Source organism: Scyliorhinus torazame, chromosome 5, assembly GCF_047496885.1.
Source record: "Scyliorhinus torazame isolate Kashiwa2021f chromosome 5, sScyTor2.1, whole genome shotgun sequence".
NCBI classification, from domain to species: domain Eukaryota; kingdom Metazoa; phylum Chordata; class Chondrichthyes; order Carcharhiniformes; family Scyliorhinidae; genus Scyliorhinus; species Scyliorhinus torazame.
Genome location: NC_092711.1, coordinates 115,324,046 through 115,339,930, shown reverse-complemented (window position 1 = coordinate 115,339,930; position 15,885 = coordinate 115,324,046). Strand labels below are relative to the sequence as shown.

Genomic DNA, 15,885 nt, shown 5'->3' with positions numbered 1-15,885 from the left:
GTAGCAGAGTTTTGGATGGGATGGAGGGGTTGTTGGAGGCCGGCTGGGAGTGTGTTAGAATAATTTGGCCGAGAGATACCAAAGGAATGAATGATAATTTCTGCAGCAGATAAGAATACACTAAGGCGGAGTCAGGCTGTGTTACTGAGGTGGAAATAGGTGATCTTGGTGGTGATGTGGATATGTGTTTGGAACCTCATCAGGTGTCACATATTTCACCAGCGTTGTGAACAGACTGCTTCAGCCGTACACATTTGACAGGGATGGAGTTGGTGGCAAGGGAGTGGAGTTTGTCGAGGGGATGAAGAGAATGGGTTTAGTCTTCTCAATATTTAAATAGTGGAAATTTCTGCTCCTCCAGTACTGGATGTCAGACAAGTTCGGATGGTGTGTGTCTTGGAGTGAAACTTGCAGGTGATGGTTTTCTCATACATCTGCTGTCCTGGTCCATCCAGGTGGTGCAGGTTAAGGGTTTAGGAGATTTTGTCAAATTGTGATTCAGTTGTCGGTTGAGAAAATGTCTCTCCATTGCTCCTGTCACTCCCACTCCCTTCTCTCTCTCTCTCTCTTTCTCGCATCATTTCTGTCTCTGTCTCTCCACCACGACTCACTCTCTTTTTCTCTCCCTTTCTGTCTTTCTTGTCACATGGAATTCCCTCGCCCAGAGGATTGTGGATGATCCACCATTGAATATATTTAAGGTTAAGATGGTGAGATTTTTGGTCTCTCAGGAAGTCAAGGAGATGGGGAGCTGGCGGGAAAGGGGAAGGAAGACCAAGATCAGCCACAATCGTGTTCAATGGCAGAGCAGGTTTGACGGGCCGAATGGTCTACTGCTGCTCCTGTTTCTTGTATTCTTGCAGAGGCCCAAGTCTTGTGTGGGCTCAAACTGGGTGGCAGGTTGCCTTCCCTGAAATACATTAGTGAACCAGTTGGGTTTCATAACAATCCAGCAGTTTTCATGGTCACTTTTTCCCAGTGCCGGCCCCACAAATGACCAGATTCATGCAGCTCAATTTCACAACCTGCCTTTGTGTTTTTGTGGGTTGTCTCTCACTTCCATATTTCTGTTTTAAATCAATTTGACAGAGTGTTACAAGGGGAAGATTTGCATTCAGGAAACTCAAGCCAAACATCACATCAGGATCTGAGAATCGCTCAATTTGTTGTAACGTGAATATCGGTGAATTTTGAACATGGAAGGCAAAAGCTCCGTTAACAGTGAGGAGAAACCATGGGAATGTGAGGAGGGATTCAGATCCACATCTCAACTGGAAATTCATCATCCAAGACACTCTGTGGAGAGGCCATTCACTTGCTCTGATTGTGGGAAGAGATTCTCTCGATCAACCAGCCTGCTGCAACACCAGCGAGTGCACACCGGGGAGAAACCATTCAACTGCTCCCTCTGTGGGAAGGGATTCACTCAGTCGTCCAACCTGCTGAGACACCAGCTAGTTCACACTGGGAAGAGACCATTCATCTGCTCAGAGTGTGGGAAGGGATTCAGTCGGTCATCTGACTTGATGACGCACCAGCGGGTTCACACGGACGAGAGACCATTTAAATGTCCAGACTGTGGGAAGTGCTATAAAAGTTCCCGGGACCTGATACTCCATCAACGTGCTCACACCAACGAGCGACCGTTCAGATGCTCTCACTGTGGGACTGGGTTCAAGCAGTCATCTCAACTCCGTGAACACCAACGCACTCACACTGGGGAGAGGCCTTTCACCTGCTCCGCGTGCGGCAGTGGGTTCAGTAGGTCATCAAACCTGCGGACACACCAGCGCACTCACACTGGGGAGAGACCTTACACCTGCTCTGAGTGTGGGAAGGGATTCACTCAGTTATCCACTCTGCTGAATCACCAGAGTGTTCACAATGAGAAGAGACCATTTAAATGCCCAGACTGCAGGAAGTGCTACAAAAGTTCCCGGGAACTGCTCCACCATCAACGTGTTCACACTGATGAGAAACCTTTTAAATGCCAAGACTGTGAGAAGTGCTTTAAAAGTTCCGGGGAACTGATGCGTCATCAACGTATTCACACTGACGAGAAACCTTTCAGGTGCTCTTACTGCGGAACTGGGTTCAAGACATCATCTGACCTCACTGTACACCAGCGAACTCACACTGGGGAAAGACCGTTCACCTGCTCCCAGTGTAGGAAGACATTCACTCAGTCATCCAGCCTGCTGGCACATCAGCGAGTTCACACTAGGGAGAGGCCATACACCTGCCCCAAGTGTATGAAGAGATTCACACAGTCATCAAACCTGATGAGACACCAGCGAATTCACAAGTAATTACAGTGAGTGGACAATCTGATCAGCTGCTCTGCTGCTTCCCTCCCTTCCACTAGCTCCACTGGGCCAAACTGTCTCTAAAAATCCCCCTTGTCTGAGTGTGAACTCGGATCTATCTCCGGTTTCTCTCCGATCTCCTGTCATGTCCTGTTCAATCTCATCTTGATTACGAGACCTGCCTTCTGCTCCCTTGACCCAATTCTCACTAAACCGCTGACCATCCAACTTCCCCACATTAACTGATATCGTTAACAGTTCTCTCTCTCTTCTGGCTTTGGCCCTCTCACTTTTAAATACACTATCTTCACCTTTCCTGAGAAAACAACCTTTGACCCTAACTTCCTGCAAAGTACCACCCCATCTCCAAACTCCCTTTCCTCTCCAACATGGTGTCCCCCAAGGATCTATCCTTGGCCCCTCCTATTTCCCATCGACATGATGGCACTAGAATCCATAGAATCCCTAAAGTGCAGAAGGAGGCCATTCGGCCGCTCAGGATTGCACTATACGCCTGAAAGAGCGCGCTAGCTAGGCCCATAACCTCACCCTATCCCCATAACACCACCTAACCTGCACATCTTTGGACTGTGGCAGCACCCGGAGGAAACCCACACAGATTTGGGGAGAATGCGCAAACTCCATACTGACAGTCATCCAAGGCCAGATTCAAACCTGGTCCCTGGTGCTGTGAGGCAGCAATGCTATCCACTGTCCCACCGTCCAAAAGTACCATGTTAGTTTTCACATGGACACTGACAACACCAAGCCCTACCTCACCACCACCCCTCTCCATTCCTCCACTGATACTAAATTATCAAACTGTTTATCCCACATCCACTGGATGAGCAGAAATTTCCTCCAATTAAAATTTGGGAAGATCAAAGCCGTTATCTCCAGTCACCATTTGAAATTACGTTCCCTAACTCCCGGGCCCATCCCTCTCCCTGGGAACTGTCTGAGGCTGAACCAATCCGACGAGTTTCTGATTACATATCTACACCATCGGAAACACCACGGAATTCCACCTCTGTAACGTTACCTGTCTCCAGCCTGCCCCAGCTTGTCTGCTGCTGGAATCCTCATTCAAACCCACATCAACTTGAGGTTTGACTATTCCAATGCATTCGTGACCAGCCTCTCTCATTGATCCTGCTTCCCAGCACCTGGAAAGCTGAAATCATCCAAAACTCTTGCTGCTCATATGCTTTCCCACCCCAAATCTATTTCATTTTTATTAATTTTTCCACTTAAGGGGCTATTTAGCATGGCCAATCCACCTATCCCGCACACCTTTTTTGTTGTTGGGGTGAGACCCACACAGACACGGGGCGAATGTGCAAACTCCAATGTACAGTGACCCGGGATCGAACCCGTCCCCAGCACTGTGAGGCAGCAGTGCTAATAACTGCGCCACCATGCTGCCCTTTTCTCACCCCAAGTTGAGGGGAGAATATGGTGTAGTGGTCATGTCATCTGGACTAGTTATACAGAGGCTCAGGCGAATGATCTGGGGGCACGGGTTCAAATCTCAGCATGTTGACAGGATGTGGGAGTGGGTAGAACATATTCCAGAGCTTTGTGTCGAGGCAACTGAAGGGGCAGGGCCACCAATGGTGCACAATTGAAATGGGGGGCAAGAGGGGCCACAATTAGAGGAGGGGGGGGGTTGTGTAAATAGATGGCTGTCTGCAAGTTGAGACATTGGTCTGCAGAATTTTGAATGACCTCAATTTTATAGATGGGAGAATGTGGCAGAGCCTTCAGGAGTACATTAGAATTGTCAACTCTGGAGGTAATCCATAGTATGTACTATGTTTTCATGTATGGAACGATCTGTCTGGACTGTACACAGAACAATACTTTTCACTGTACCTCGGTACCCGTGACAATAAATCCAAATCCAAGAATCATAACAGAATGCAGCAACCTGCACACAGGGGAACTTGGACAGCCAGCACGGGGATCAACCCTGTAACCCTGGCATTATTAGCACCACACTCTAATCATTCTCGATTCACTGAATCGTCGACCCTGCAGAATGGCCACCATCAGTGTTAGAAATCTTTCTATATTCCCAATTGCCATTTCATTTTGCCTTGCATCCCTTTCACCATTTAATCTCTCCTGCATTTCATAGACCTCTCAGAGCCTACTTGTGACAGTAATAATAATTATTATTATTACACAATCGAGTTCAGGTCAGATTCCTGACTCAGGAGCATTAAAAGGCCCCTGGATAGAAAGAACCACTGGCTTATGCACAATAATAATAATAATCTTTATTATTGTCACAAGTAGCCTTACACTACACTGCAATGAAGTAACTGTGGCACCTGTTCGGGTACATGGAGGAAGAATTCAGAATATCCAAATTATCTAAAGGAAAGGTTCACTTACGTAGGTGTATAATTTGATTCTTAATTTTATTGATTCCCGTCCCAGCGTACCCATTCGCCACATGATATCAAAACAATTCACTGTTCACTGGTTTTAACATTCAATGACAGTGTTTATACCCAGTATCCCCCGCGGTGGGGAATGTCCTCCATTCACACCACAGGAGAGTAGTGCGCAAACGCAGTACCGCCCGGTGTCTGGAGCATGTGCAGTGATAGCGATGGCAAGTCTCTTGTCTGTCATATCGCCAAATTGGTGAAGATGTGGAATGCGGAGGGAGCAATGGAGCTGGTGGGTGGACGTGGAGGGTTTCTAAACACCTGGTGAATGCCTCAAACCCCGAATATGAACCTGCGGGTCCCTCATTTGCAGCTCCGGGCTTTATCCCCCCAAAAGCCCAAGGTTAACTGTTGATTTAACGGGGAGAGAGCATTTGCGCCGGGTTTTGGAGATGTAAAATATGGTGGGCGGGGCTTCAGCACATGTTCCCACCCGGGTCCTAGCGCCTGACAAAAACATCAATTTAATTATTTTCTCACTCGTGTTTCCATAGCGAGCAATTCCTGGAACTGGTCACTAGTCTGATACCAAGGGTTTATAACTTGAGAGGCTCACACGCAACACGTGGCTGACCAGGACTCTCTCCCACTCTTGCCGTCAGACATTGGTGTGCTGAGAAGCATTTGCACACTTAACCTGTTTGACCGGGTTATGAACATACTTTCCTTGGCCATCATGTCCTGGGGTAGAACTCGAATCCGGAGATTCTAGCTCAGAGGCAACCACACTGCTCCACAAGACCCCCCCCCCCCCCCCCCCCCCCCCCCCCACCCACCTTGCCAGGCTATTTAATAATAATGATCTTTGTTGTCACAAGTAGGCTTACATTAACATTGTAATGAAGTTACTGTGAAAAGCCCCCAATCACCACACTCCGGCACCTGTTCGGGGACACAGAGGGAGAATTCAGAATGTTCAAATTACCTAACAGCACATCTTTTGGGACCAAAATTAACCAAATATTGAGGAGCAGTCCCTTCAGGTAACTATACAGGGGCTGCAACCTTTGAACAAATACTTGGCCCATGGACTCATCAAGGCTAAAAACATCACTTGCAGCCTAATGAACGGTCGCACAGTTGTTAGCACTGTTGCTTCACAAGGTCCTGGGTTCAATTTCCGGCTTGGATCACTGTCTATGCGGAGTCTGCACGTTCTCCCCATGTATGCGTGGGTTTCTTCGGGTACTAATGTTTCCTCCCATAAGTCCCAAAAGACGTGCTTGTTAGGTGAATTGGATGGGAATAGAGGGATACGGACCCAGGAAGTGTAGAAGATTTTAGTTTAGATGGGTAGCATGGTGGGCACGGGCTTGGAGGGCCGAAGGGCCTGTTCCTGTGCTGTACTTTTCTTTGTTCTTTGTTCTATTCTGAAGTCTCCCTCTGTGACCCGAACAGGCGCCGGAATGTGGCGACTAGGGGCTTTTCATAGTAACTTCATTGCATTGTTAATATACGCCTACTTGTGACAGTAAAGATTATTTTTTAAAATTAAAATTTCCCTACTAGAGCTGATGAATGGTGGCCATTGTTCCCACAATCCCCCGCGGCCCAGAAACCGCTCGATCCAACTGACTCATTGCGCAGGTGCTGAGTGCGCATGCTCCAGGCCCAGCCAGCCGCGGGGCATTCTGGATGGCTCCTCTGTTCCGAGTCGGAGAGGACCGGGAAGTGGTGGTGCAGATGGGCTGCAGTAAACTGGTCAGGATATGGAATCCAGGGGGAGTGATGGAGCCAGCTCTGGACGGAGAGAGTTTCTCAACTCCTCAGTGAACGCTGTAAACCCAAAATAAGACGCTGCCGGAGCGAGTTTGTGGCTCCGGTTCCTGAGCCTGGGATCAGGGCCAGGTGAACGGCCGCCATGATGGTTCAGAGAAAGGAAGAGCGCATGCGATGGTCTCTGGGTGACGTAGGAGAGAATGGGCAGAACCTTCAGGGTCTCTTTTCCAACTGGGTCCTAGTGCCCGGATACATTATTCAGTATATTTTAAAGTTGTTAAATGGAACTGCCTCACAGCGACTGAGACCCGGATTTGAATCCGAACTTGGGTGGCTGTCGTTGTGAAGTTTGCACATTCTCCCCGTTTCTGCCTGGGTTTCTTCCGGTGCTCTGCTGTCCTCCCACAACCCAAAGATCTGCAGGTTAGGTGGGGTTATGGGGATAGGGTGGGGGAGTGGGCTTGGGCAGGATGTTCTTTTGGAAGGTCAGCTTTGCTGCACAGAGGGGTCTGGGCTAGTCGGAGCGGAAGAAGATCTGCTCCTGATCTGTTTAAAACACCAATTTGTAGATCCAGATTGGAGCCCTATGGGGGGAGAATGTACGGCTTCCTCTGGCTGCTCGCCTCTCTTCCGTGGTCTTGTCCATGTTCAGGTGGCCCTGGAACGGAAACATGAGGTGTCCTCCAGTACACTTGACACCTTCCACAATGGTTGGTACCTCAGGGTGCAGAGTGCTTCTGAGACACTGAAAACAACATTCTGGTATGTTAAAAAGTTTTCCTTGTTTTTGTTGTGATTTTGCCTTCTTTTACTTTGATTGGGCAACATATTTGGGGAAATAAGAGAGAGAAGAATATTCCATTGAAATTAGAATTATTTGTTCTGAATTTCTATCTTGGGCAGACAGTGATACTGACACAGTCAACTCCTTTTACAGGGGATTGGAAGGAGAGGATGTCACACATTCACGATGAGTTGAAGATCACCAGCCGTTGATGTAGGAAAGGATCTGAAACATCAGTGTGACTGGAAAAGCACCGAGGCCCACACCGACACACACCCGAGTGAGAGAAACTATTACACAACCTGAAAAACCATCACATCATTCACAGCGGGGAGACACTGTACAATTATTCTTTGTGTCAACGAGGCTTTAACTGATTATCCAATCCAGTGACACCATGGTGAAACCGTGGAAATGTGGGGACTGTGGGAAGGGTTTCAGCTCCCCATCTGCAGTGGAAACTCATAAACACAGTCACACTGGAGATAAGTTGTTCACTTGCTCCAACTGTGGAAAGGAATTCACTCAGTCATCCAGCCTAATGACACACCAGCGAGTTCACACTGGAAAGAAACCATACGATTGCTCTCAGTGTGGGAAGAGCTTCCGGTGTTCATCCCACCTCACTGAACATCTACGGGTTCACACTGGGGAGAGACCATTCCACTGCTCTGAGTGCGGGCAGAGATTCACTTGTTCTTCCCACCTCATTCTACACAAGCGTGTCCACACTGGTGAGAGGCCATATGTCTGCTCTGTGTGTGGGAAAGGATTTATTAGATCATCACATCTTCTTAGACACCAGCGTGTTCACACTGAAGAGAAGGCATTCACCTGCACTGAGTGTGGGAAGAGTTTCACTAATTTACCTAATTTTCAGAATCACCAGCGAATTCACAATGGAGAGAAACCCTTTACCTGTGCTGAGTGTGGGAAGGGATTCGCTGCAAAATCGCAGCTTAGGACACATACACTTGTTCACACCGATGAGAGACCATTTCAATGTTCTGACTGTGAGAAGAGCTTTAAAAGCAGAAGGGAGTTGATGAACCACCAGCGAATCCATTCGGGGGAGAAGCCGTTCACTTGCCCCGTGTGTGGCAGAGGATTCACTCAGCCATCCGCTCGTCTGAGTCACCAGAGAGTTCACATGTGATTACAGGGATTGGATTCCTACACCCAGGAATGAACCATGTTCATTCTGACAGTTCAGATTTATTTCCATTGATGTTAAACTCCAGCCCAGTTAATGGGATTATCAGAATGGACATGAATTGCATTAAACACAGTGTGGGAGTCCTTGATTTCTCTAAGATAAGAGAAGACTGATTGATGTCCTGTTACCGACTGTTCCATTGTTGGGTCTTTTCTCCTTTGTTAATGGAACACTTGGATTTATGTAGCACCGCTCAAAACTTCCAGGATGTCCCAAAGTGCTTTACAGACACTGAGGTTCTTTTGAAGTATAGTCACTGTTGTAATGTGGGAAATGCAGCAGCCAGATTGTGTACAACAGGCTCCTACAATCACAAATAAGAATGCTGGAAATACTCAGCAGGTCAGGCAGCATCTGTGAAGCAAGAAAGTGAGTTCAAAACAGAACTATGATTATGACCAGATTATCTGTTCAGTGCTCATCACCGAGGGCTTTATATTGAGCAGTTCATTCGAGAGAACTTCCTTTGAAATATCATCAAGGGAACTTTTACATCTAGCTGCAAGAGCAGATGGGGTTATAGTGGAAGGTTTCCTCTGAAAGACAGTGCAGTATTCCCTCAGTACAGTGCTGTATTCCCTCTGTACAGTGCTGTATTCCCTCTGTACAGTGCTGTATTCCCTCAGTACAGTGCTGTAGATCCCCAAATTTCTTTCTCTGTCAGTCTGGCCTCAATAAAAGTTGAGATGGATTCGCACGTAAAAAGAAGTTATTTATTTAGCTTGCAAGCTTGATTCATTTCATAGAAATATAGGAGACATCCAGTTTCCTATATCCCAGAAAGCGAATGAACAAAGAAACAAAGGGATCTCTGCAAATCAATTCAAATGGTATCAAGTTTCACATACTCGACGGACATAGGTCAGCCTATGTCCCTCCTGACCTGTTCGATCTATTCTGATTGGCTCACTTCCAATCCCTTTCTCTGGCCCCTATCAATGCAGCATCACTCTCATAGACACACCTCTTCCTGCTTTTTCCATGCGGTCTCAAACCCCTTTGTCCCTAACTGCCAGAATCAAAGTGGCTTATTTCTACATTACATTAACTAGTATCTCTAAAGTAACTATTTTATATCACATTCGTCATTCCCTCCTTTTATCATTCCATGATAACCGAACTATCCAATCCATAGCTACGGTTCCTCATCTAAAAAGATCTGTCGCTGCATTTCCAATTCCTGTCTTAGCCCCCTTCATCTGCCTCACCCTCATGGATTTTAACAGTTAAAAAATTTTTTCCGGTGATTGGGGCGGTGATCTGATGTAGTTCACCCCGCATTCTACCCATCACACATTTAAGGATGGCCAGGCCCACAAAGATGCAGCCGATAGCTACCACTAGATACATGGCCATATTTATCAACCAGTCCGTCCATCCTCCAAATCCCCAGTTACCCCAAGAGCCAGGATCCTGCATCCCGTCCAAGTGATCCCGTATGCGATCCATAAATTTAGTAATGTTAGCGGTCAAGTCCTGAACACCCATGATACACTTGCCCTGTACTATGGCGCATACCCCACCCTCACGGGCCAGAAGATAGTCAAGAGCATGCCGGTTCTGCATTGCAAACAACCGTAGCTGAGACAACTCCTTAGTTATTGCCCCGAGGGCTCCCAAGGTTTCATTTCCCAAGATGGTAAGGCCGCAAATAAAATAATTCCGATCACTAACAGCCAAGGAACCCCCCACACCTCCCAATGTCAATACGCTCAGAATGCCCCACCCGGCTGAGTGGCCCCGGTTGGGTGCAAGAACCTGAGGTTTTTTCCAGTTCTCGCAAAATTCAGCAGAGACTGCCCGGCGTGCTAACTGATTATGCAGGTTCCACGCCGAAGGGCAGGGGACTGTGGTAGGGACTAGAGTCCCTATAGCAATTCGGCGGGGAAATGGGGGTGACAAAACGTTGGTCGCCGAACCATTAAATAAAAAGTAGTATCCTTGTTCCGTGTGGAGACTAGCATCACAATCAGCATATCGGTTGCGTAAGGACCTCCCAGTAGCCCAGTTTATCCAACTTTGAAATGCCCATTCGGGCCGCCCAGCAATGCGGAAAGCCCTAGTCCCAACAGTGATATGAGAGACATTCGCCCAGCCACAGAGGAGCTGGAGGCCGGCGTTCAATGGAACGCAAGTGGTGTTGTAACAAACGCATTGGCCAGACGCCTGGGTGATATGGCACCTCCTGTCCGTACAGGTGGGAAACAGACATGTTATATTTGTGTCCACCTCTACCAGCAAACAGCCATATCCTTCACTGCTGAAGCAATTCTCGTACGACCGGGAATCCCTATTGGGAGTGAAGTGGCTAGGTATGTACGCCCTCCACCGTCGCAGCCTATCGTACTGTGAATGGGAATTATCCCGAGGAAGGGGAAGGCAAATAGCCGGTGGTGCTGAATCCGGATCGTAAGGAAGAGTGACTTGCTCGGGCAATGGCTCGGAATGCTGACAATGAACCACCGTTTGGGGAGTGCCCCAAAGCGGTGAAACAGAAAATAACCTAGACACCGCTGCGGGGTTTGGGTAGCAGACAACCCGTCCCTGGCCATACAGACGGTGGTAAATCTGGTAGAAGAGATTCATACTACCCGGGTTTTCCTCAGTTTGGCCTTTTAATTATCTTAAGTGTATCTCCCGGTAACCTACGTTCTAGCTGTACTTCCCTTCTCATACGTCCCGTCCTCTCTCTAGTCCCTTTCTCTTTCTCATGGTCTCTTCCTACACTCTTCTGACAGCCTGATTTTACCTTTATTGTACCACTTTTAACACATCCAAAATCAAATTTACATGTATTCCAAAAACAAGGCAATGTCCATATAATGTTCCCTTCCCATCGCCGGGACCGGTGCAGCTGCTTCATGACTCCTGCATTCTCCTTAACTTTGATGACCTTCCATGAGTCGATACCATGTCCTCGTATATGGGGGCAGCGAAGAACATCACCTTTGCATAGGTGATGTATCCTTGTAGATTGGTTGGGGCTACACAGATACATAATATTCCCCTTTTCCATGTCCATCGCCAATAACACGCCAAGCGAAGTGAGGCCAAATATCAGACAGACGATGCGTTCCACTCCATCATGCTCCACACCTGTAAAATAGCACTGGAGAAGGGAGGCAGGTTAGTATCCGACCTTTTACAGTAGTGGAGATGGACTCAATTTACAGTGATGTAGGTGGAACCAAGCACTTCGCCCCTCCACTTTAACTGCTGTGGGGGTGGTAAGGAGAACTTGGAAGGGCCCGTCCCATCGCGGCTCCGACCCCTTCCTAGTCCAATTTTTGACCATGACATAACTACCGGGCTGGACTGAAAGTAAGCTAGGTACTGGGGCAATGGCTGGTGAGCCGCGCTGACTTGGCCATGGAGTTCCTTGAGCACTTGCGTAAGGGCTAGAACATAGGTGGTCATTTCTTCAGTCATCTGATGAAACTGAACCCGTCTGGGAACCTGCAGGCTCCAAGGAGTTCTAAGAGGCCTGCCATAAAGAATCTCTGCGGGAGAGAGCCGGGCTGGTCCCGCAGGTGTAACCCGCAGCTGGAAGAGGGCAACGGGGAGCAACTTAAGCCATGTCAGTCCCGTGTCTGCTCTTAATTTAGCCAATTTAGTTTTGAGGGTCTGATTGTGTCTCTCAACCAACCCGGCCGCCTGCGGTCTGTAAGCACAGTGTAACTGCTGGCGTATGCCCAACTGGGAGCAAAACTCCTTGTTAATTTGTCCAATAAAATGAGGCCCATTATCAGAACTTAACTGAGCTGGTATACCGTACCGGGGAATGATTTCCCTCATCAAGACTTTAACCACAGTAGCAGCTTTACTATAGATAGTCGGATACGCCTCGACCCATCTGCTGAACACATCCACAATGACCAAAACATATTTGTAACATTGACACCTTTCCAACTCAATGTAATCCATTTGGATCGTCTCAAAGGGACCACTGGGCAACGGGGTTTGCCCCTTCCCACAAGGGATACCTTTTCCGGTGTTATATTGCTGACAAATCAAACACCGATTACTGATACTTTGGGCCAACCCCTGCATTTTAGGGTGCCACCAAGTGTCCAGCAACAAATCACTAGTCCCCCGAGCCCCGCAATGAGTTGCAAAGTGTACACATTCGATGACCCATAAAGCCAGTACATCAGACATACAAGTCTGATGTGCAGGCGTGGTCCATAAAGAGGAAACAGAATCATATGTACAACCTAACCGTTTCCACATTTGTTTATCACTCTCAGGAGCGTCCTCCTGTAACCTTATGACGTCTTGGATGGTTGGCATTGGCTTGTCAGAAGCAGACATATTCATAGTAGATCGTTTAGTCTGACTTAACATTTTAGGCACCATCACTTGCTGAATTTGTGCGGCTGTGCGCGCTGCACGATCTGCTCGTTCATTACCAACGTCAACTGGGGTTGTACCATTCGTGTGGGCAGCGCATTTAATAACGGAAATCTGCGCGGGCATAAGGAGGGCCTGCAGTAGGTCATTAACTAAACCCCGGTGGGATATTTGACCACACATAATCATGTCAGGTTGTTCTGACGAAATGTCACTCAAATCGCCCCTTATTGTGGTAGTTTCCTGAATCAAGGCTCAACAGTCGTGGCCAGGTGCGTCTTCATGGACAGGGGGACCACTAAGAAAACAGGCTGGATTGATAGTGGTACAGTATTTAAATGTCAGACGTGGATTGTTCAAAAGGTATATCTCATACCTATTCTGACGAGCTGCGGTAAGGTGCTGACCATTCGCCCCATATCCCTGGCATGGTACTGGTCATGGACCTGACGTGTAATATGAGTGCTTACCGAAGCTGACTGTGGCCATAAATGTGGTGATATTGTAACAAAATCGGCTGTACCTTCTTTTCCCGTGACTGTGGCTGTAACCTTGACTGGCCATTCGGTCTCAAGTAATGGCCGGTATTTGTCCTCCAACTCCCTGTTTCGTCCAGTCCTGTCATAGGCCAGGGTAACGTGATGCAGTGACTGTTCAACGTCTAACGTCCACCACTGGGGGGGGTGATAGAAATATAGCACTGTTGTCTCATCCTCCTCTTCGCTGATCCACCCACCCAAAGTCACTATATTGGGGCTCCTGCTGGTAAACTACCATTTCTGCCGCTTGTTGGGGTCGCAGATCATCCTTTTTCATTACATACTCAGTCTTAACCTTTGTAACTGAGCCTCCTTCTTGGCCTACACCCTCCTTCCAGTAAAATCTGACTGCCCTTGCCATCTGGGAAGGGTCGTTCTCTGTCCAATTCATGTTATTACATTTCACAGCAGTAACCACAGAAGGTGGTAGGCAATGCGTTAACATAGCACAGTATTGAGGGGAATTCTGACCATTTTGATACAGCAAATCGCCTGACTGCCCCCGGTGGATTTCATTAAAATGCTCCAGGAATTCCTCTGGCTCTTCAATCTTCTTCGGTTTTAGGTCTAAGATAACAGAAAGATTTATGGGCCTTTGAAATGTGCTATTCAACGCATTCAAGATCTGTGTCCTTCTTTTCTCTATTTGCTCTCTTTTTTTTTTAAAACTTAAAAATATTTGAAAATTCAAATTGAATTACTGCAACTTGCAAGCTTAGCTCTGATCTCAACTCAGAACTAAATTTACAATTTGCTTAACACAAACTTGTATAACATTTACAACTTAATTATTTCTTTATCTTAACAATTTTTCTTTTAACAAGTTTTTTTTTCTTTTACATACACATAAGTATTAGCAAAATCAACTATCATCTCCAGATTGACACTTTTTAAAATGGTGTCCATGATCTTCTTTAAATTTCTATTAATCTCCAGATAAAATGAGATAAACCTTATTTCAAGTAAGTAAAATTTAAGATTCTGGCAATTTCAATCAATTGCTTTCGAAAATAATAACTTTTATCAAAGAGGTGGAGAAACCCACTGGTTTCCTTTAATTAATTCAAAACGTAACTTTGCTGGTGTTCACTGACTCAAAGGAAAGGTATCCGATTACACTACGGCTGCTGCTGTTATCTCAAAGCCTGAGTGAGAAGCACTGTCTGTTTTCAACTCCGCCTGCTGCTGTTAACCCTTTGAGAGACTTCTGCTTCAACCAATATGCAGCATTCCTCACAATCTCAACTAGACCTCGGAACTTTACAATCCAAGGAGACAATTTTAGCTTAATCAACTATATATTTAAAACACTCACACATAGAGTTGAACCATCTTCAGATTTAAAAACAGTTATACTGGACTGAACCTTCATTAATGAAGTCACATCAGCCTCTGAACCCATATAATAGACTGAACCTTCATTAATGAAGTCCCATCAGCCTCTGAACCCTTATAATAGACTGAACCTTCATCAATGAAGTCACATCAGCCTCTGAACCCTTATAATAGACTGAACCTTCATTAATGAAGTCCCATCAGCCCAAAACCCTAACCCAAGCCGAAACAACAATATGAAATCCCATCAATTAAAGTGCTAATCCCCAGACTGACCTGTGATTTCGTCGAGGCGGTCTTTCTGTGCCAACCGCGAGTGACCAGACTAATCAGACGATAAGAAGAGGGGAACAATCAATGCGCGGTCGTTTTCCAGTTCTACATTGAGGGCCCTTTGTTCCCCATCCTCCTGTTCATAATCAGTCTAATTCTGATTTCGCAGTTGGATCAGGATCGCCCTGAGAAATCCCGGTTTTCGGCACCAAATGTAGATCCCCAAATTTCTTTCTCTGTCAGTCTGGCCTCAATAAAAGTTGAGATGGATTCGCACGTAAAAAGAAGTTATTTATTTAGCTTGCAAGCTTGATTCATTTCATAGAAATATAGGAGACATCCAGTTTCCTATATCCCAGAAAGCGAATGAACAAAGAAACAAAGGGATCTCTGCAAATCAATTCAAATGGTATCAAGTTTCACATACTCGACGGACATAGGTCAGCCTATGTCCCTCCTGACCTGTTCGATCTATTCTGATTGGCTCACTTCCAATCCCTTTCTCTGGCCCCTATCAATGCAGCATCACTCTCATAGACACACCTCTTCCTGCTTTTTCCATGCGGTCTCAAACCCCTTTGTCCCTAACTGCCAGAATCAAAGTGGCTTATTTCTACATTACATTAACTAGTATCTCTAAAGTAACTATTTTATATCACATTCGTCAGTGCTGTATTCCCTCAGTACAGCATCGGAATACCAGCCGGATTTTATGGTCAGGTTTCTGGAGCTGAAATTGAACCCACATCATCCTGACTCAGATGGGAACATAACCACTGAACAATAACACCTCATCGTTAACTCGAGATTATTTCCGCTCTCTCATCCTTGGTTGCTCTCCTGAACACATTAATCCATTGGGCTCTCGGACAAATCTAAGTGGATTCAACAGGTTTCCCGGGTT

At 46.7% G+C, this 15,885-nt stretch overlaps 1 protein-coding gene across 1 annotated transcript in view; it reads left to right on the top strand.

The window, feature by feature from the left end:
- LOC140417878 (uncharacterized) overlaps nt 1-7,663 on the top strand; it is a 47,994-nt gene extending 40,331 nt beyond the window's left edge. The window contains exons 5-6 of the mRNA XM_072501312.1: nt 1,355-2,305; nt 7,422-7,663. Of these exons, the coding sequence (XP_072357413.1) occupies nt 1,355-2,305; nt 7,422-7,458 (988 nt within the window). The 3' untranslated portion in view covers nt 7,459-7,663. The remainder of the gene's footprint in view (nt 1-1,354; nt 2,306-7,421) is intronic.
- The last annotated feature ends 8,222 nt before the right edge of the window (nt 7,664-15,885 follow it).